The sequence below is a fragment of the Mobula hypostoma genome, chromosome 2 (genome assembly GCF_963921235.1).
Source record: "Mobula hypostoma chromosome 2, sMobHyp1.1, whole genome shotgun sequence".
Lineage (NCBI taxonomy): Eukaryota > Metazoa > Chordata > Chondrichthyes > Myliobatiformes > Myliobatidae > Mobula > Mobula hypostoma.
Genome location: NC_086098.1, coordinates 138530566 through 138553956, shown reverse-complemented (window position 1 = coordinate 138553956; position 23391 = coordinate 138530566). Strand labels below are relative to the sequence as shown.

The 23391-nt window shown below is 40.0% G+C and overlaps 1 protein-coding gene across 4 annotated transcripts in view; it reads right to left on the bottom strand.

Moving 5' to 3' along the window:
- Positions 1–23391, bottom strand: part of slc22a16 (solute carrier family 22 member 16) — a 115429-nt gene that overhangs the window by 30855 nt on the left and 61183 nt on the right. For all 4 annotated transcript variants that reach the window (XM_063040757.1, XM_063040760.1, XM_063040758.1 and 1 more), the window contains exons 4-5: positions 11431–11548; positions 8377–8929 (exon numbers count right to left, since the gene is read on the bottom strand). In XM_063040757.1, the coding sequence (XP_062896827.1) occupies positions 8377–8929; positions 11431–11548 (671 nt within the window). The remainder of the gene's footprint in view (positions 1–8376; positions 8930–11430; positions 11549–23391) is intronic.

Sequence of the window (23391 nt, the reverse complement as noted above, 5' to 3'; positions counted from 1 at the left end):
TTGCTTGGCTATGAATATTGAAAGCTGACCACATTAGCCCAAGCATTTTGCTGCAGGAATTGTTTGGGAAAGTCTCTTATCTCTCCTGGGTTGAAAATCCAGATCTTTGCAGAAATAGCTTTTCTATACACAATCTGTACCAGTTCAACACAGTGGCTCACTCATAGCAATTCTATTGCAATTTTAACAGGCAATTAAATGATGGCCTAGCCATTAACATGGTTTCTGAGGGAAGAATAACATTATGCAAATCGAATATTACATGCTAAAGGCAGTTATAGTTTCGCTCAGAATCAGATTTAATATCACCGGGATATATCGTGAAAATTGTTGTTATGCGGCAGCAGTACATTGTAACGCATAATAAAAACTGTAAATTACAGTAAGTATATATATTTAAAAAGTTACGGTAAATAGTGCAAAAAGAAAAGAAAAATAGTGAGGCAGGATTCATGGGTTCAATGTCCATTCAGAAATCAGATGGTGGAGGGGAAGAAGCTGTTTCTGAATCGAGTGTGTCTCTTCAGGCTCCTGTACCTCCTCCCTGATGGTAGCAATGGGAATAGGACATGCCCTGGAAGATGGGGGTCCTTTATGATAAATGCTGCCTTCTTGAGGCATTGCTCCATGTTTCTGCTAAGAGTTCTGACATTTCCGAGTGTGAGCTCAGATCTGTTGATAGGTTTTTCTTGTACCACGTGTCCTTGTGTGGATTACAGCATAATAAGATTGGTGGGGGAGACACATACTGCTGGGAGTATTTGAAGTGTAACATTGGAAGAACAGTTATGTATGTTCTATTCTTAGCTAGATTGGAATACAATATGACCAGTCGCAGTCATGGACAAATAGCAAGTTGTTGATGCATCAGGACACATGGAGATAAATTATCAAACTGAGTTAAGCTTCAAATGTTCAATACTTTATTAGCAACAAATGCCAGTTTAAGTAAATATTTGTGACATCCTATCACTTCTGACAGGCTGTCGGAGGGATCTTGACAAAATTGAAGATTTCTTGCTACAAAGGCATGGTAGTGTAGTGGTTAACACAATGCTTTACAGAACCAGTGGCCTGGGTTCAATTCCCATTGCTGCCAGTAAGGCAAAAGTATGTCCTCCCCATGACCATGTGGGTTTCCTCTAGGTGCTCCAGTTTTCTCCCACAGTCTAAAGATGTACCGGTTGGTAGGTTAACTGGTCATTTTAAATTGTCCCATGATTAGGCTGATGTTAAATTGGGGTTTGCTGGGCAGCATGGCTCGAAGGACTAGAAGGGCCTATTCTACACTGGATCTCAATAAAAAAAAATCTGCCTTCCATTTCAAAACACATTACCTTTCATAGCTATACAGTCATTAAGAGGGAAGAAACCTAACTGAAAAAATATCTATTCGCGGGCAAAACCTAGAACGAACACTCTTAATTAATAGTGCTATCCATCTTTCTTTATTCATGCTTTAAATTTGGAAACAAACACCTGGCAAATTCTCTAATCCATCATCAAATGAAATTATTGTTTATATTGAAAGGTAAGGGTGACCAATTAACATTCTGCTTAGATAAGAACGAGTTGACAGTTTTTAATTACTGCCAGTTTAGTCACATAATTAAACAAATGGCTTTGCTTTCACAACAGAGACAGAAATTATAGTAGAAGAGTTGCTCAAATTGCAAACAGAAGGTTTCTGGTAATGCAAAAATCTTTAAACTGTTAAATAAAATCTAACATCTAGAAAGCTTTTGAGAAAGATGCATAGCAAGTAGAGAACAGTATAATCAAATGGTGGCTAATGACTCAGGACAGTTTCTTGAGCAATGTCTGTGTAACTCAGGTGAAATCCCACACAATGGTTTTGAATTCTAATACTTTACTAACTAGATAAAGAGTTGGATGAGTTTTTGCAGCTGTAATGAACTAACAGATGGTCCACTTCTTTGTAATGAAGTGAATAATCACAGTAATAAAGCTATGTCATATTAGCCAACTAGAACCTACTTCAATAAAAACTAGAGTATTGATTAGACATCTTTGTACTGTGCCAATGTTCCAACTCTGCACTAATGCATAATTTTTTTAAAAAATTGATAGAATAACAGTGAAATACATCCACAAAAGTCACATTAACAGGCCGGTACTCTTCTAGTTGATGTGGGCAATAGGTACTTCTTTCCCATAACAACTTCAGGAATGTTTAGCCATACAAGTTTACAATTCCTGGTTCTTTAGCGAGTCTTTTGTTTGACAGAGATGCCATGCACAATACACCAAGGAAATCTGTCAGCATCAACCTCTTTTCCTTCACATTTGACCAAGTTTATAAAGGTCCTTGGACTAAAGATTTTTTTTAAAGATTAGCTTCATATGTACAGAGAAGTATCAAAGTATACAGTGAATGTGTCATTTATGTCAAGTCAAATCAGCGAGGATTGTGCTGAGCAAGTGTCACCATGCTTCTGGTGCCAACGTAGCATGCCCACAGCTCACTATCCCTAATTGTACATCTTTGGACTGTGGGAGGAAACCCACACAGTCACAGGGAGAACGTACAAACTTCTTACAGGCCGTGGCAGGAACTGAACTCCAATCAGTGATGTAAAGCAGTGATGTAGTGACCTTTACGCTACCTAATAAGAAACCCAAATCATCTGAAGAATTAAGTAGAATGTGGAAGATTTAGTTGGTCGAGTCATACAGCATGGAAGCAGGCCTTTCAGCCCATCAGGTCTATGTTAACCAAGATGCCCATATACTTTTGACCTATTTGCATACATATGAACCCAATTTCCTCAAAACCTTTCCTAACCACTTACCTGTCCAAATGCCTTTTAAATGTTATTATACCTACCTAAACTGGTTTCTCTGGCAGCTTATTCCATATACTCACTATCCCTTATGTGACAACATTGTCCCTCAGGTCCCTTTTAAATCTTTCACCTCTTATTTGTAGGTTTTGGTTCTTATTCCCTGGGGAAAATGTAAAGTTACAGATTCATAGTTCCATATTTTTCCTTCCAAGATTTTGCTTGCTAAAAATGGCTCAGTTTGCAAAAAGGAATTTAGCTTAACATCAACAGATTGTCTTAGATGCCAAGTGCGACAAATTATCAATAGCGGTGGTACAAAGTGAGATCAGCAGTGTCATTACAGGATATTTTTGTGACAGTGTTTTGAGTAGGGAAAAAATGAGGAAATCTACTCAACTCACTCTATGCATGATGGAACCATTCACTGAATCTCTTCAGTTATTGGGCCTACAAACATTTACAGGTTTTCCTAACAGTAAGCATAATGAATCTGAAGAATATCTTTCATTGTATCCTGTATTCTTCATCCAAGATGAATTGTGCTTTTTATTATGATGTTTCCAAATCAGATTTCTCAATCTGGTTAATATGATCTATGGATACCATTAGTTTCTTCACATTTTCTTAAACTATATTCTGGTTATTTCATGAAATTTCTCAGATTCCAATGCATATAGCTTAATAGCATTTAGCTTTCACAACAGAAGGTTAAGATAAGCACTAAAAGCCACTTACCACCTACCATAGATTTTTAGGACATGTACTGTGGCAAGAGAAGCTTGAACATCCTGCAGATTGATGGAAGAAAAACTTGCAGTTGACAGCGCATGACATTCATGAGTTATATCAAAGCAAAAGTTTGCAAGAGCTTATTAGAACTTCTCCGATTAAAGATAGATAGAAGATCATGTTCACTCAAGTGATATGACATGGCACATGGTAATGATGATAAATGGTATAATCAAAACCACTGACAGAGCTGACTTACGGACACTCTAAAGGGACTAACATTGGCTCGAACTTTTCCTACTGGTTTTCTGGCATTAGCTGACTAGCAATCTCCATAGCCTGTTCTGAAAAGTTCTAAAAGATTTATTACCACCTATTGAATATCATATTCAAAAGCACACTTCCGTTTCAAAAGTAGCAGGCATTACTGGTTGAATTTCTTGCACTGCTAGCCCAAGTTCTCACAGTTCTGATCTTTGGAAACAGCCCTTATATGGCCACGTTATAATACAGGCAGCAAACTTCCTACATGTTTGGGTCCTGTTGATCAGAAATAAACCCGTAAGACCCGTAAGATACAGGAGCAGAATTAGGCCTTTTTGGTGCATAGTCAGCTCTGTCTTTTCAGCATGGCTGACCAAGCTTTCTTCTCACCCCACTCTCCTGCCTCTCCCCATATCCCTTCATGCCCTAACTCATCAAAAATCTATCAACCTCTGCCTTAAAGATAGCCGATGACTTGGCCTCCAGAACCGCCTGTGGCAACGCATTCCAGATTCATCGCTCTCTGACTAAAGTAATTCCACCTCACCTCCCTTCCAAAAGGACATCCCTCTGTTCTCTCCCACCATAGGAAACATCCTCTCCACATCCACTCTATCGAGGTCTTTCAACATTTGATAGATTTCAATAAGGTCACCCCTCATTGAAACAGGTACTCCATGTACTCCAATAAACCAGTGGCAGAATCTTGATGGAGAAGTAGAGAGCAGCTGAAACTGCACGCAGGAGACTTCCTCACGTGAAGGTACCAGGAACTACTTCATTCTTCTATTAGAGTTTTACCCACCAAGTTCAATTTCCACTTTACCCAATATCAGATCTGTTCTCATCCAATCCAATTTTTATTTTAGAATAATCCATGCCTTTTTCCATTGCTGCTTTAGAATTAAAGATAATATAATTACTATTATCTTGATGTTTCCTCTCTGATATCTGCACCATTTGAACTAGCACATTTCCTAAAAATGAGCAAAAGCAATGCTGCCTTCTCTGCTAGAGGACTAGAAAAATATTGACAAATATTGATTAAAGACTCTACCCCCTCTTTACCAGCTTAAGTCTATATTGAATAGACGGAGGGGCACAGTAGTGTCGTGGTTAGCACAGCGTTTTACAGTGGAGGCTACCCGTGTTCAATTCACCTTGCTGCCTGTAAGGAGTTCGTACGTTCTCCCCGTGACCGTGTGGTTTTCCACCAGGTGCTCCAGTTTCCTCCCACAGTCCAAAGATGTACCGGTTGGTAGGTTAATTGGTGACTGTAAACTGCCCGTAGTTGGGACTGGGATGAAGTCAGGGGATTGCTGGGTGTTGCAGCTGGAAAGGCCGAAGAGCCTAAACTGCACCGTATCTCAGTAAAAAATATAAAAAAATTAAAGTGCCTCTTTATCATTACACTCTTTGTGTCTTACGCAAGGAACATAGAACATTACAGGCACTCGGGCCCACAATGGTATGCCAACATAGCCTAACCCAAAATCAATTATTCCCTTCCCTCCCACGTAGCCCAACATTTTTCTTTCATCCATGTGTTTATAGTCAATAGAAATTCTTTAGGATATTCAGTTTGTGAGTCGCTTGACACAGGATAGCCAATATATTTGTCTTCACAGGAGAGAGAGTGCAGGGATCTCTTCTACCAATGTAGTCAAGAGACAGATGCAGCTGTAACAGATAGATTTGTAAAGACAAAATCATATAGGTTTTGCTGCTGCACAAAATCCCAACTACAAACCTAACTCGATAGCCATGCTGTTCAGGATTTAGTAAACTGATTTGGGAATCGGTCTACCAGGCCCATTTCTGATGTACATTGAAGTCCACGTCCACAATACATTCAGTGCAGGTAATGGTTTCAGAGTTTCTTCCAGGTGTTACTCAGCATTCTTCTGCTGAACGAGGACAACTGATTTATTTACTTATTTACTGAGATACTTAATAGAATAGGCCCCTCTGGCCCTTAGAGCTGCACCAGACAGCAATAACCCGATTTAATCCTACCTAATAATGGGACGATTTACTTTCACCAATAAACCTACCAACCAGTACATCTTTGGACAGTGGGAGGAGACCAGAGCACTCAGAGAAAACCCATGTTGTCACAGGGAAAACGTACAAATTCCTTACAGGCAGCGGTGGGAATTGAATCCTGGTCACTGGTACCATAAATGTGTAATGTTAACTACTACGCTACCATATTTGATAGTTATATAGGAAACAAGATAGATTATTTACATGGTACTTATGATGGTGTGCTTTTATTTTCACCCTGGCCTATCATGGGACAATTTACAATGATCAATTAACCTACCAACTGGTACATCTTTGGACTGTGGGAGGAAACCGGACGGCGCCCGGGAGGAAACTAACACAGTCACGGGCAGAACGTACAATCTCCTTACAGGCAGCAGCAGGAATTGAACCCAGGTTACAGGCTGAGGTTTTTTCCCCATGTCTGACCTAACGTTATGCAATTTCTTGAGCCTATAGTTGATATTAATTCAAGCCATCAGCTAACATAACCATTGCAGCAACAACATACTATCTTTAAAGAATAGCAGAGAACCGGGTAGGTATTTACAGTAATTGAGCTGTACCATGCAGCATGACCATTTAATGAAGGTTCATTTAATTGAATTTAAATATCCCAGTTGCCCTCATGGGATTGAAAAATGTTTCAGAAACAATAGTCCATGCTCTTGGATATTACGTAAATGAAACAAACAACAATAATTAAGTCAGTACCACCATCACTTTCTCAAGGCTTACTCTGGATGGGCAATAAATACAGAATTTGCCAATGATGTCCAGATTTAGAGAAAAGAAATAAAAAGCTACTGATTTTTTTTTCCTCCAAGATATAAGTGCCAAATACTACAGGGCAGAGTTTTAAGATGAGAGTGGGAAAGTTGAAAGGAGATTTACGAGGCTCCTGGACTGTCTTTACTCGCCTTGGCGCTCATGGCCATGGACTCACTTTTGGGTTGGATGTGAAGAATTTCTCACTCATGACCAATAAAGTATTTATTATTATTATTAATGTTCTGTGTGTTAATTGTTTGCTTTTTGCGCAATTTTTATTTTTCAGATGTCTGATCTTGTGTGGGGCTTTTCTTTAAACAGGTTCTATGGTGTTTCTTTGTTTTGTGGCTGCCTGCAAAAAGACAAATCTCAAGTTTGCATACTGTATAGATAATTCAATAATAAATGTACCTTGAAGTGTTTTTTTTAAACACAAGGGTGGTAGGTGCCTGATATGGACTACCAAGGAAAGTGAGGGAAGCAGACACAACAGCAAATGTTCAGAGATACTTAAATAGGCTTATGAACAAGAAGGGAATGGAGAGACATTGACTGAGTGCAAACAGATGGGATTAGTTTGGATTGGCATTAGACATCATAAGCCAAAGGGGCTATTCCTAAACTGTACTCTTCTATATTCCAATTTGCTTGCAGAATAACAAAAATATACTTAACATCATTATTGATTTTAGTAGTTTTGTAGTTCTACAATGAGCATTTGACAAAAAAATGTTATCCTATGATTTGACAAAAGCTCAGCTACTAATGAGTCTTCCCTTCTCTTCATTCCTAGATATTCTCTAATGTGATGGAGTTCTCATTTGTGAATCAAGCCAGAAACTGGGAAAAATCCAATGACTGTTAAGAGCATGACTTATGAGTCAGATTCTCTTCCAGTAAGTAAAATTTGATAACTCTCATTTAAAGAAAAATCTGCATTAAATTCTCCCATCCCCCATCTGGTCTCCAACAAATAGCATTAAAATAAATAACTCAAACAAGAACAAAATATTATATCTCAGTAGAAATCTTAGGTCTGATACAGATAGAGATTTACACAGGAAATTGGAATTCCAATCATTCAAATGATTAAGACCCACTTCTGCAGTGCACTGGACTGGTGTAGTTTCTTATTCAGCAGGATACTATGCAGCACTGCTTAATCAAGTGTATATTTTCTAAGTTTTATGCTTTAGTTCCATAACAGTCATACTTACCGTCAATCACCTGCAAAGCACTTACTTCAACTATCAAATCCTAAGGAACTTTTTTTTAGTGAAAATATTGATCTTCAAATGTGTTAGCTAGCATTAACAAATGAAATTAGATCCATTGAATCGTTGGAAGTGCTTTGACCCTTCAGTTTTCATTACCATCTGGGGTACACTTATTATGTTACCAGTATAGTTTTTACCACTATAGAGATAGCCCTAGTAAAACTAGTATTAATTATCTCCTTTCAGAAGTGTCTAGATAAGCATCTGAATCATTTAGGCATAGGAGGCTAAGTGCCAGAAGAGGGGATTAATATTTGTAGGTCTCCAATGGTTAGCACAGTCAGCTGGGCCAAATGGCCTCTTTCAGTGCTATATGACTCAATGACTAAAACTTAACATTAGATGCAAAACCAACTAATGTCCTTTGGCAGCTAAACATGAAATTCCTGGATATTAGATGCCAGTAAGATAATAATGGACTGCCTATTTCAGTTATCTTCAGACGCCTAGTAATTTGTGTTTCATTGCATACGTGCTCTTACCTGCTAGAAAGAGGTTCAGATATTCGTTTCCACCCAGATTGACAGAGCCCAAGGAGCTGACATAATAGCCCAGACTGCCTGTAAACCACACCAACCAAACAGTTATGGTCCTCTTAACCAAGTCACAGGTACGGAAAAGGTCCAAGATGCTCATTTTCTTTTGTTTGGTCTTGTGTTGATTATTTGCAACTTCCTTGTCAGTCGAATCCTCAGGACTATTCATCTGCATCACAGAGAGGTGACAGGGGATCTTAACTCTGTTCCAGTGAGCAATTCTGTCAACCAGCTTCTGGACATCTTCAACTCGCCCTTTAGCCAAAAGCCACCAAGGTGTCTCGGGTAACAGCCAGCAGAAAAAAATGAAAGGAACGGTCACAATTGACAGGATAAGTTGGTAGAGACGCCAGGTCCGCACCAGAAATCCAACCAAGGCAACTACCATAATGCCAACAGCAAAGTATGCATGGACATGCATGGAGGCCCAACTACGAGCTTTCAATCCGGTATATTCTGTCACATAAACAAATACTACCACAAGGTAGCCACTAGCAACCTGTAACAAAAAAAGAAGATAAAATATGTAACATTTGCTTCTAATTTCATCAAGTTCTTCAGCATTAACACTTTTAAATGACCAAGGACCCTCATATTTTATTATTTCTACATCTTAGTTAATATACCATTCAGCTGGGATTAGGATTTGTTATGTAGGAAAATGTTATAATGATCTATTTTCCTGTGTTTTAATTGGATATGAACACACATGCCCACTAATACCTTACTCCCATACCCTCAACCAAAGGGAACTGATCCGTAACAGCAGAGTAATGCCGCTCTGAAACAATGGCATCTGCAAAGATTGTCATTACTTTCCATCACAGAAATCCACAAGAAATAGCAGTTGATACTTCCGTACTAGGCAATTGAAGCAACAATGCATAAATTGCATCTATATAAAGTCAATAACTTGCAGTTTTATTTTATTATTAACATATTAAAGGGACTCTCAGCCAAAACTGTTTTTTCACAAGTATTAAAGACCCATCAAAGCAAGCAGAGGGGTAAGACTTTAAGATTAAAAGGGTAAATTTAAAGTAACCACAGCCATAAAACAAATCTGTGCTTCACGCCGATTGATTCAAAGATTCAAAGTACATTTATTATCAAAGTATGCATACAGTATTTTGATTTGTTCCTGTCCGCACCTCGCAGCACATCGGGCAGTAGCCTTGCCATTTCTTTAGCATTTTTCTCTGCTTTTTTTTTACCAGACCAAGTTGTTAGCTCCATGCTCAGCCCAGCACGGATGAAAAGCGTACAAGGAGCCAACTGGATTTGAACCAGGCACCACTCATCTCAAAGTCCGGTGTGGATACCACTACACTAGCTGCCCGCTATGCATCCAGTATATAACCCTGAAATTCATCTTCCCCACAGTAGTGAAACAAACCATAGAACTAAACCATTCAAAGAAAATCATCAAACCCCACCTCCCCCGTGCACGAAAGGATTGTGTAAACAGCATTAAAAACAAGCGGTAACAAAAATTATAAAACACAGAATCAAAATATTTCAGCTCAGTGCTGATTACTTACAGATCACCCTGATTCAAAAAGTAGTAAGAAAATATTAGTCAAGTGAATAGACTATGAAATAATACAGCAGAATTCAACTTTAAGCTGCTAGTTCCCTAAAAAAATACTCAAGTAATTACTTCAAAATTACTTTTTTTGAGGAGTTCCTGTATTCAGAGCAGCTTCAAGCAACTTGTTTCTCTCCTCTCATCTCTGTAACTTTATCTAACATGTTTTCTCTTTCCCAGTTCCGTGAAACAACTTTAGATATGAACCATTAACTCTGTTTCTCTTTCCATAGAAGCTCCTGGATCTGTTGAATATTTCCTGTACTTTCTGTCTTTGACTCATTTTTTGGCTACACAGTGTTATTTTCGTGAACCAAACCCAAGTTTGTATTATATCAATAAGGCCCGCCACAGAAATTGTGATTAGTTATGTGCAACAATAAGATGTGGATCTGCAGACAATTTTTCTTTTACAAATCAAGTTGTTATTTAAACATTTTGTACAGTTAATTATTTTGGAACGAGGTTGATATGGCTGGAAGCATGAGTGATTATCCAAGATGCAAGTTTAAAGCATTAATCTTCATTGTAAGTACTTATTTCACCCATGCCATAATGAGGAGGCACCAAGAAGATGTACAGTAATTTGAACAGGACAAGTGAGATGACAACAGCAGGAATCAAAACTGGTAATTGTTATCCTCTTTGCTGTTTTCAGAACAGTCAGATCAAACCTCTTGTATGCTCTGTGGCAGTGATGCCGTTTCAGTAGCTGATAAAAGGTTGACATTTAAAGTAGCTTGCATTTCTGCTCTTCTTACGGCTTACTCCACCCATTATTCATAACTCAGGAAACCTCTGTATTCAAATCTCAAGTTAGCATCATTGCTGTATCTTGAAACAATGCTTTCCCTGCACTAACACCTGTGGAACCACGTCCATCTATTCCAGTCTAACTAACAAACCATCTGTTTTCTTGTTAATTTGGTCCTAAAACCACATCCTCTAATTTTAGTTGTAAATCTACCATAGTAATTATTTAGTAAGATCAGATAGTAACTTTTGGGGTGGCAGGGTGGAGATGTGCCTCTACCACAGGAGACACAAGGCGTTCATTCTCCCCGATAGCTGCCCCCCCCCCCCGCCCCACCAATCAGGGTCACATGAAGCCACAGGAGCAGGTGGTGAATGGTCGTACGAGCAGCTGGTTCAGATCACAAGTCCTGGTTATGCGACCACTGACGCCAGGCAGGCAATCTCTGAAGAGTATTGATAATTGCTGGGGTCAGCCATCTTGTAAAGACACTGCCCAGAAGGCGGCAACAGCAGACCACTTCTGTGGAAACACACACAAAATGCTGGGGGGACTCAGCAGGTTAGGCAGCATCTATGGAAATGAATAGGTGGTCAAAATTTCAGGTTGGGACCCTTCCCTCTCGCAAGAAATGAATGTGTAGGGCAGTTATACATACCAGAGCCAAGAGGAAGCGGACAATGATGAAGCTGTAGTAATCATTGGTGAATGCAACAGCAACTCCAAACACAAATTGAGCTACACTTGTGAACCATAGTATTGATCGTCGACCGAATCTGGACAGGTTTTAAAAGAAGAGGTTCAGAATGGCAATTTCTAACATCTAAGACTTAATGAAATATAGCAGTAAGTATAAGTTTGTGCAGCTTCATAAATACATCTATCTCACAAAATTAATAAGTATTGATTTGTGTAGTTCCAGCACACCATAAACTTCCTGATAAAAACTACCATTGTTTCAGATAAGTGGCTGTGTTCTATTGAGTTAATACCCTCAGCTATACAGAACAAGTAAAGTACTTTCCCATTGACAAAAAAAACCCAGAAGATTTTCACCTGGAGAAAGAATTATGTGTTAACAACAACAATCTTAGAGTGGTAGAATTTCAGAAAAAGCATTATAGGAAAATTAGACAATAAAGGACAATTCAAGTAATCTGAAGAGAAACAGACAGCACCTTTACATACAGTGCCTATAAAAAGTATTCACCCCCCCTTTGAAGTTTTCAAGTTTTATTGTTTTACAGCATTGATTTGGCATTTTTTGACACTGACCAACAGAAAAAAATTACTTCATGTCAAAGTGAAAACAGATCTCTACAAAGTAATCTAAATTAATTACAAATATGAAACATAAAATAACTGATTGCACAAGTATTCACCCCCCTTAAGTCAGTATTTAGTAGATGCACCTTTGGCAACAATTACAGCCTTCAGTCTGTGTGGATAGGTCTCTATCAGCTTTGTACATCTGGACACACTGCAATTTTTTCCCATTCTTCTTTATAAAACTGCTCAAACTCTGTCAGATTGCATGGGAATCATAAGTGAACAACCCTTTTCAGGTCCAGTCACAAATTCTCAATTGGATTGAAGTCTGGACTCTGACTTGGCCACTCCAGGACATTAATTTTGTTGTTTTTAAGCCATTCCTGTATACCTTTGGCTTTATGCTTGGGGTTATCGTCTTTCTGGGAAACAAATCTCCTAAGTCACAGTTCTCTTGCAGACTGCATCAGGTTTGCCTCCAGAATTTCCCTGTATTTTGCTGCATTCATTTTACCCTCTACCTTCACAAGCTTTCTAGGGCCTGCTGCAGTGAAACATCCCCACAGCTTGATGCAGTCACCGCCATGCTTCATGGTAGGAATAGTGTGTTTTAGATGACGTGGGGTGTTTGGCTTACGCAAATCGATGGCCAAAAAGCTCAATTTTGGTTTCATCAGACCATTAAAACGTTCTTCCACCTAACTTCTGAGTCTCCCACATGCCTTCTGACAAACTCTAGCTGACTTTCATGTGATTTTTTTTTCCAACAGTGGCTTTCTCTTAGCCACTCTCCCATAAAGCTGCGACTGGTGAAGCACCTGGGCAACAGTTGTTGTTTGCGCAGTCTCTCCCATCTCAGCCACTGAAGCTTGTAACTCCTCCAGAGTTGTCATGGGTTTTTTGGTGGCCTCCCTCACTAGTTCCCTTCTTGCATGGTCACACGGTTTTTGAGGATGGCCTGCTCTATTCAGATTTACAGCCGTGCCATATTCTTTCCACTTCTTGATGATTGACTTAACCGTACTCTAAGGGATATTCAGTGACTTGGAAATTTTCTTGTATCCATCTCCTGAATTGTGCTTTTCAATAACCTTTTTGTGGAGTTGCTTGGAGTGTTCTTTTGTCTTCATGGTGTAGTTTTCACCAGGATACTGACTGACCAGCAATTGGACCTTCCCGATACAAGTGTATTTTCACTAGTCAACTGAAACACATTGACTGCACACAGGTCTCCAAAAATAGATCTCCATTTAACTAATTATGTGATTTCTGAAACCAATTGGCTGCACCAGTGGTGATTTGGTGTGTCATATTAAAGGGGGTGAATACTTAATGCAATCAGTTATTTCGTGTTTGTATTTGTAATTAATTTAGATCACTTTGTAGAGATCTGTTTTCACTTTGACACAAAAGAGTCTTTATCTGTTGATCAGTGTCAAAAAAATCCAAATTAAATCCACTGTGATTCAATGTTGTAAAACAATAAAACATGAAAACTTCCAAGGGGGAAGTTTTCATAGCCACTGGATGTACATATGGAATCTGAAATTAATTTGCAGATTCAAATATTAAGTCCCAAAAATACCACCTAATCTGAAAGTAAAACAATGTGCTGGCAGAGAAGCCAGTACCTCAGTGAAATAAAAGATTCAAAAAGATTCAAGATTGATTAATGTCATTTCCTGTATACAAGTGTAAAGGAAAACAGAATAATTGTTAATCTGGATCCGACGCAGAACAAAAAAAAAACACAATAAGATAAAGGACACAATAATAAAAAAACACAATAAAGATAAATACATAAGATAGCTTGCATACATAGATTGATTGTATGTCCATAAAGCGAATTTAGGCACTGTACATAAGTCGGCTGATAGGAAATGATAAAGTAGTGGTGGTAGGGGGTTTAGTCATTCAAGAGGTTGATCGACCTTACAGTTTGGGGAAAGTAACTGTTTTTGAATCTGAGTTTCTTGGCATGAATGCAACATAGCCTCCTCCCTGCTGGAAGTGGGACAAACAGTCCATGCGCAAGGTGGGTGGGATCCTTCCCAATGTTACTGGCCCTTTTCCGTCACCTTTCACAATACATGTCCTTGATGGTGAGTAGACTGGTGCTGGTAATGCATTGGGCGGTTTTGACTACCAGTTGTAGAGCTATGAAAATTACAGAGAATTAAGACAAATAATTGACCTCTGAAGCTGTGGTCATTTTCATGGTGGTTACTTCATATTTCCTTATGACAAAGAAAGAGGCTATTCAGCCTCGTAAGTCATTGGTGTCTTCCAAGGCAATCTCACTAATCCATTTGCTTTTTTGAATTAATAACTCAGACAGTTGGACTATACATTCTGGGTAATGAGTTTGAATCCTGTCATGACAGCTAGAGAACTTAAATTCAATTAATTAATTATTCCATAATAAAAACTGGCAATAGTGTTGGTAACAATGGAACTACCAAAATCCTATCTCAGTCGCAATACCGTCTGGAGAAGTCATCACGCTATCCTTGTACACTCTTGTGTATACGTGATCCACATATCCAAGGACCTAACAATCCCGTGAGCTGCATCAAAATACTATAACTCAACAGGGCAACTCCCAAAGCACTGCCACCTTCACTATGTAGGACTGAAGCACCACCTTTTCAAGAACAGTGAATGAGCGAAGAACGATAATGTTATGGTGCCCATAAGTAGATAAACAGACCTTAGGTGTTTTACATGGAACATAAAGCACGGAACATTCCAACACAGTACAGGCCTTTTAGCCACGATGTGCTGACATTTTAATGTATTCTATTCACCTACATATCTATTCCACTGTTTCCTGTTGACTGCTGTGAAGTCTGTAATACACCTCAGCAGAACGTCAACTTATTATTTGTTCCTTAGCTGTATCAGTGTGACTTCATCTGAGAAGCCACCTAGGACATCCTCCCTCAATGCAGAAACAATGCATTGATTTACTAAAGTCGCAATACCACTTTCTCTCTTACATTCCCCTCTGTCTCACCTGAAAATTCTGTATCCCAGGATACAGAATTGCTAGTCCTGTCTGTTTTTCAACCACTACCATCCATTTCATCCCACATCCCAAAGACATGTGAGATGGTAGGTAAAGTAGCTACTGTAAATTGCCCCTACTGTGTATGCGAGGGGGGAAATGATGAGAAAGCAGGAAGAACAGAAGTCATACTCATGCTCTGGCTGCTTATTTATTAGAATGGACTCAGTAGGAGAAAGGGCTTGTTTCCAATGTGTAACTCTATGATACAATATCCAACATCCCACCTGTCATTTAACAGTAGTTTAATACCCTATGGCGTGTGGCCAAGTGGTTAAGGCGTTGATCTAGTGATCTGAAGGTCACTAGTTCGAGCCTTGGCTGAGGCAGCCGTGTTGTGTCCTTGAGCAAGGCACTTAACCACACATAGCTCTGCGACGACACTGGTGTCAAGCTGTATGGGTCCTAATGCCCTTCCCTTGGACAACATCGGTGGCGTGGAGAGGGGAGACTTGTAGCATGGGCAACTGCCAGCCTTCCATCCCAGGCCTGCGCCCTGGAAACCTTCCAAGGCGAAAATCCATGGTCTCACGAGACTAACGGATGCCTATAAAATACCCTATCAGTAAAGGACAATATACCATCTCCCTTACTAAACACCTGCTATACCTGCATGTTAAGCTTTCAGTGTCTTGGGTACAATAGCACCAGGTCTATTTGAATTTCAACACCTCTCAGTTTCTCACCATTTAAAAAACACTCAGGTTTTAAGTGGATGACCTCACAATTTTGCACAAGGTGCCATATCTACCATATTCAGTCAGCGTACCTGTATCTCCCCGAAGCCACTACACGTCGCCATCACTATTCACGTGTTCATTGCTTCATGTCATCAGCCAATTGGAAATGTTAGTTTAATCTGCACAGTTAAACTGGTGATATATTATTTGAAACAACAGCAACAATCCCGGTGGTAACACACCAGATACAGCTGCCAAGTTGAGGAGAACCTGCTTATTCCTGTTCTCTGTATTCCATCTATTAAACAATTCTCAATCCACACTACTACATTAACTTGCATTCCATTCACCTAGTTTTGTTCAGCAGCCTCTTGTGTGGAGTCTATTTGAAACTCTCCTGAAATCCTATATCCAATGGTGACCCTTGTCTGCCCTACTGGATGTATCTTCCAAAAACTTCAACAGATTTGTCAAACACAATTTCTCTTCAATTAATCTACATCTAGACTGCTCAATCACATTATCATTTCCTAAGCACATTCTTTATGATAGATTTCAGCATTTTCCCGAGCACTCATAGGTCAAGTAATTAGCTATTTTCTTTCTGCTCTTTTCCTAAAGAGTTGATAACATTTCCAACCCTCCAATCTGCAAGACCATCTATGAATCTATTGAACTGCAAAAGATGATACCAAAGCTACCTCTGGGAAAATGAATCTCAGTGTAACACCTGTGTAGTGTTTGTCTTATCTCGTGTGACTGGTCACAGCACTCTTAAAGAGAAAAATCAAATTACGTAGTATTACTCTAGGTGCCAGTAGGCCATCAGAAGCTCTGGATATTGTCGTCGTGGCTATCCCTCGAGGTTGAGGATGATGGTCTTCATTCTGTTGATCTACTTGTGGGCTCTCAAGTGGCTTATGAGTCCAATCTTGGCTTTGAAAGTTCTTCCGCATTCAGGACAGGTAGTTCCAGATGGCAGATCGGGCTTTGGTTGTTGCTGCCTCTTTTCGATTTCTTCTCTTTTCTTCTAATTCTGCACATCTATTGGCTTCGAAAGTTGCTGTTCCTTCTCGGATGATGGCTTGCCATAGTTTCCTGTCCTTGGCATTGGTTTCCCAATTGTTGATGTCGTTGTTACATTTCTTCATGTTGGCTTTTAAGACGTCTTTGAATCTCTTCTGTTGTCCGCCTCTTTTATGTTTGCCTTCTTTAAGTTGGGAGTAGATTTGTTTCGGCAGACATTCGTCTTTCATCCGAACAACATGACCGCTCCATTTTAGTTGGTTCTTGATGACAAAGGCTTCAATGCTTGTTGTTTTTGCTTCATTTAGCACACTGATATTGGTTCTTCCATCTTCCCAGCTGATATTTAAGATGTTTCGAAGACAGCGTTGATGGAACTTTTCAAGTGCTTTCAGATGTCACCGGTATGTTGTCCAGGTTTCTGATGCATACAGGAGCATTGGAATTACCACTGCTTTGTACACTAACATTTTGGTGTCTGTTTGGATGTCACGATCATGAAAGATTCTTGTTCGGAGATGTCCAAAAGCTGTTCCAGCGCATTTAAGACGATGTTGGATCTCGTCATTAAGGTCGACATTGGAGGAGAGGTGACTTCCAAGATACGGAAAATGGTCCACGTTTTCCAGGGTTGTTTCGCCAAGTTGAAATAATGGTTCTATCCGATTTGTCTCAACTGGTGACGGTTGATAGATGATCTGAGTCTTCTTGGAATTGATGGTAAGTCCAAGTTTCGTGTATGCACGGTTGAAGGCAGTCAGAATCTGTTGTAGGTGGTTTTCTGAAAGAGCTGCAACACTGTTGTCATCTGCGTATTGGAACTCGTGGATGTCTTCGTTTTCCTGGAATTTCCCTGCTAGCAACAGCAGGAAAGATCCTCACCTGCATCATGAACAACCGGCTCAAGCCTTTAGCTGAGAAGATCCTTCCGGAGACACAAGCCAGTTTTAGACCATCACGTGGAGCAATCAATATGATCTTCACAATGCGAGAACTACAAGAAAAATTTCGTGAACAACTTCAACCTTTGTACATGGCATTCATTGACCTCACCAAAGCCTTTGACTTGGTATCAAGAGAACTCCTATCCACCCATGGGATGCCCTGAAAAGTACATTTGAATCCTGAGACTTCTCCACGATGGCATGCTTGCCACAGTCATGGTCAGCAACAGTAACTGTGAGTCTTTTCAAGTTAGATCAGGAGTAAAACAGGGATGCGTGATTGCCCCAACTTTGTTCACCATCTTCATTGCGACAATCATCCACATTATCAAGGACGACGTACCCCCAGGAATCGAAATTGTCTACAGAACAGATGGCAGATTTTTCAGTCTTGCCCGTCTCAAATCTGGATATTGTAAGGAGGCAGTGAATATTAAACACACACTTGTGGAGGCAAGTTTTGTTTATTAAAAGAAAACAAGATATACAAAGTATTTCCATGTGTAAGAGCAATTCAAAATTCCAACTTTCTGTTAGGTTCCAAATCTCAGATATCAACAGAAACCAAATTCTTGTTTAGTTAGAATCAGTGATATTCAATAGAATAACCTTTGTTGCTCCAATTTATCTAACTAATTAGATCTAGTGTTATTCCCTATTTAAAAATTTACAGACTAACCTTTCCTTTTTTTAATCCCTAGTTAGTTAGAAAACTTATTTAATTCCTATTCTTAAATATTATGGTTAACTTCAGTTTCAGTCAGTATGTCTACAAACTGAAATTCAAATTCAAAAATTATATAGCTATACAGTTTAACTCATTTCACGACAATTTTCCAACATCTCAACTTTTAAACAAAGTAATTTTCATTCAGTACCTTATCAAAATCTTTGCAAAGATAATTGCAGAAAATCAAATTCAGCTCCTTCAAATGAAAATCTTATACATCCAACCATATTAAATCCTCTATGTCATGAAAGATATCATTCCTGTGCTGATTCTTCATTTTGGGCGGCTCGCCATCTTGATTCATGTTTCATTGGATGAAATAGTTGATCATCCACAGAAAGTCCATTCGCAACACTTATACAAAAAAAACTGACCAAATCCTTTTGTATGATTTAACAGAACTAATTCCCTGTTGCACGGTAGAGATCTTGGACACTCACCTCTGCCGATATTGTCTCGTTGTAGCTGCTACTTGTTACAGTCAGTCAGTCAGTGGGTGCCGTCCTGAATCTGGGGTTGGCGGCTATGCACCTTCATCTTCTTTGATCTTCCAACAGCACCGAGTACAGCCTCCCCTCCAGTTTGTTCTCGCTGGCCGCCCTGGCACCGCCCGCCACCACCCCACCGAACTGGAGCCTGAGGCTGTATCAGCCTCCAGCCGCAGCTGCTTCTTCGAGCTCGGCCCTTCCTTAGGCGGAGGCCTTGAGCAGGTCCAGGCACACAGTGCAGCGCCCAAGTTTATCATGTCTCTTCTAACTAAGTGCATAGCATATGATTCGTAGATACGTGGTGAGGCTTTAATCTCTTCCACGGAAGATGGCCGTTGGCTCACAAGGAGCTCATCCGCCCTTTGTCAGGTCTTGTTGTTTTAGTCCTGCTGGGTGTCCTCACACCCAGCCATAGGTTAAATAGATCTTTTATCACTAACATCTCTCCTCCAGGGGTTTCACCCTGAGGTTTTCAAGTAAGTAGGGTAGAGGTACTCACTACTAGTTCCACTTTTAGAATCAGAATCAAGTTTATTATCACCGGCGTGTGACGTGAAATTTGTTAACTTAGCAGCAGCAGTTCAATGCAATACTTAATCTAGCAGAGAAAAAAACAATAATAAATAAACAAGTAAATCAATTACGTATATTGAATATATTATTAAAAACGTGCAAAAACAAATACTCTATATTAAAAAAAAAGTGATATAGTGTCCAAAGATTCAATGTCCATTTAGGAATTGATGGCAGAGGGGAAGAAGCTGTTCCTGAATCGCTGAGTGTATGCCTTCAGGCTTCCGTACCTCCTGCCCGATGGTAACAGTGAGAAAAGGGTATGCCCTGGATGCTGGAGGTCCTTAATAAATGGACGCTGTCTTTCTGAGACACCGCTCCCTAAAGATGTCCTGGGTACTTTGTAGGCTAGTGCCCAAGATGGAGCTGACTACATTTACAACCTTCTGCAGCTTCTTTCGGTCCTGTGCAGTATCCCCTCCATACCAGACAGTGATGCAGCCTGTCAGAATGCTCTCCACATTATAGAAGTTTTTGAGCGTATTTGTTGACTCCTAATGAAGAATAGCCACTGTCTTGCCTTCGTTATAACTACATCGATATGTTGGGACCAGGTTAGATTCTCAGCGATCTTGACACCCAGGAACTTGAAGCTGCTCACTCTCTCCACTTCTGATCCCTCTATGAGGATTGGTATGTGTTCCTTTGTCTTACCCTTTCTGAAGTCCACAATCTGCTCTTTCGTCTTACTGTCACTGAGTGCCAGGTTGTTGCGGCATATCTCACTCCTGTACGCCCTCTCGTCACCACCTGAGATTCTACCAACAACGGTTGTATTGTCAGCAAATTTAAAGATGGTATTTCAGCTATACCTAGCCACACAGTCATGTGTATACAGAGAGTAGAGCAGTGGGCTAAGGATACACCCCTGAGGTACGCCAGTGATCGTCAGCGAGGAGGATATGTTATCACCAATCCACAGACTGTAGTCTTCCGGTTAGGAAGTTGAAAATCCAATTGCAGAGGGAGGCACAGAGGCCCAGGTTCTGCAGCTTCTCAATCAGGATTGTGGAAATGACGGTATTAAATGCTGAGCTATAGTCAATGAACAGCATCCGACATAGGTGTTTGTGTTGTCTAGGTGGTCTAAAGCCACATGGAGAGCCATTGAGATTGCGTTTGCTGTTGACCTATTGTGGCAATAGGCAAATTGCAATGGGTCCAGAACCTTACTGAGGCAGGAGTTCAGTTTAGTCAAAACCAACCTCTCAAAGCATTTCATCACTCTCCATGTGAGTGCTACCGGATGATGGTCATTAAGGCAGCCCACATTATTCTTCTTAGGCACTGGTATAATTGTTGCCTTTTTGAAGCAAGTGGGAACTTCCGCCCATAGCAGTGGGAGGTTGAAAATCTCCTTGAATACTCCCGCTAGTTGATTGGCACAGGTTTTCAGAGCCTTACCAGGTACTCCATCGGAACCATCTGCCTTGCGAGGGTTCACTCTCTTTAAAGACAGTCTAACATTGGCCTCTGAGACGGGGATCACAGGGTCATCAGGTGCAGCAGGGATCGTCATGGCTGTAGTTGTGTTCTCCCTTTCAAAGCATGCATAGAAGGCGTTGAGTTCATCTGATAGTGAAGCATCGCTGCCATTCATACTTCTGCTTCGTATCCTACATGAGTTGCCGTGAAGCTGATATTGCCTCCAAATTTGATTGAAATTGTACTTCACCCTTGAAATATCCCTCCACAAATCATACCTGGTTTTCTGGTTGCCAGAGATCTAGCCTTCAGTAAACGACGTACCTCCTGGCTCATCCACGGCTTTTGGTTTGGGAATGTACAGTAGGTCTTTGTAGGCATACACTCATCCACACAGGTTTTAATGAAGTTGGTAACAACTGCAGCATACTCATCCAGATTCAAAGATGAATCCCTGAATACAGTCCAGCCCACTGATTCAAAGCAGTCCCTGTAGGTGCTCCTGTGCTTCCCTTGTCCATACCTCCTTGGTCCTCACTGTTGGTGCTGCAATCTTCAGTCTCTGCCTACACTCAGGAAGTAGAAGTACAGCTAGGTGATCAGACTTCCCGAAGTGAGGGTGTGGAATAGCACAGGAGGCATTCTTGATGGTGGTGTAGCAATGGTCCAGTGTGTTGTTTCTTCTGGCATTGCAAGTGACCTGTTGATGATAGTTGTTTAGTGATTTTTTTTTTCAGACTGGCCTGGTTAAAATCTCCCAAAACGATGGTGAAGGCGTTAGGATGTGCTGTTTCATGCATGTTGATCCCATTACTCAGATCATCTAAAGCCTGCTTGACATTGGCCCGAGGTGGAATGTAAACTGCTACCAGAATGACCCCAGAGAACTCACGTGGTAAATAGGACGGCACTTTACTGCTGGATATTCCAGGTCTGGTGAGCAGAATTGAGACTGTAACAGTTTTATATCTTTAATTCCTAAGTTTGTTGCATCTCTCTTGCTTTCCCGCACTGCGTCAACCACGCCTTGTCCTTGCATAGCTTGTTTTATCCAAGTTCTCTTTTTTTTGAATTCGGTAAACCTCATTTTCATTCCTCCACAGGTGGAGATTTCTAACATTACATCCTTGGGTTTAATTAACCTAGGTTACATCAGAGTTGTATATGGTGACATATATTTACTTTGATAATACATTTACTTTGAACTTTGAAAACTCTGGATGAAATTTTTAATAATAAATTATTTCCTTCCTAAGATTTTAATCTATCATATTTCCTCAAATTAAGTCATTTTATTACAAACAAGTGAAAGTCTGCAGACAATGGAAATCCAAAGCAACACACACAAAATGCTGGAGGAAGTCAGCAGGTCAGGCAGCATCAATGGAAAGCAGTAAACAGTCGACGTTTCAGATCACAACCTTTCTCAGTCCTGAAGAAGGGTCTCAGTCTGAAACTCTGACTGTACTCTTTTTCATAGATACTATCTGACCTGTTGAGTTCCTCCAGAATCTTGTGTGTTGCTAAGTCATTTTGTTAGTCAGTGTGGTATTGAAGTAGTTGTCTCAGCCAGTCACGACCCATAATGCTACCCCTCCTGTTTTTGACCCGACACAAGCCCAACATGGCTTGTTGGTTGCCGTATATTTGCTATTCTGAAAGTCATTCCCACAGGGCATATCTTTTATCCAATATAATTTCTTCGTTCGATATTTGCAGGCTTCAGTTCAATATCTTTGAAGTACCCCTCAGACTTATTTTGTGGAAAGACTGAAATAGGTGAGCCAGTGTCCAATTCCATTTTAATTAATTTGCCATTCAATTCTGGTGTGAGCCATATTGCTTGTCTCGTTAGTTATCACATTGTAAATCTCAAGGCTACCAGTCCTATGTCACCTCAGCATTATCAGATTTTTCATCAACAGCATGCAGATTAGTACTCTTCTTAAAACTGCAACTTGACTTTTTATCCTCTTTGTGCAACCCATTTATTTTTGTCTGCTCCACGTGTTATTTGTATGTGTCCTACTTTGTTGCATTTTCTGCAAGTTTCACATTTAAACCTGTATTGGTCTGGTGTATTTAACTCTTTGCCACAACAGTAACACAATTTGTTTAGCCAGGCAGGTTCTGTTTACATGTTGCAATTATATTCACGCTCATATTCATTCCTGACTGCAACTTAATTGTATCACTGGCTGCAGTTTCCATTACTACAGCTATTTCAACTGCTCTCTTAAATGTAAGTTGGGCATCAGATGAGAACCAGTTTTGGATGTTTTCTAGTAAGATTCCACAAACTAAGCAATCTCTCCATGCATAATTAAGCCCCTAATTGAACTGATAATGCTAAGACAACTTCTTCAATTTACCTACATACGCTGAAATGGACTCCCCTTCCTTTTGATTCTGCTGAT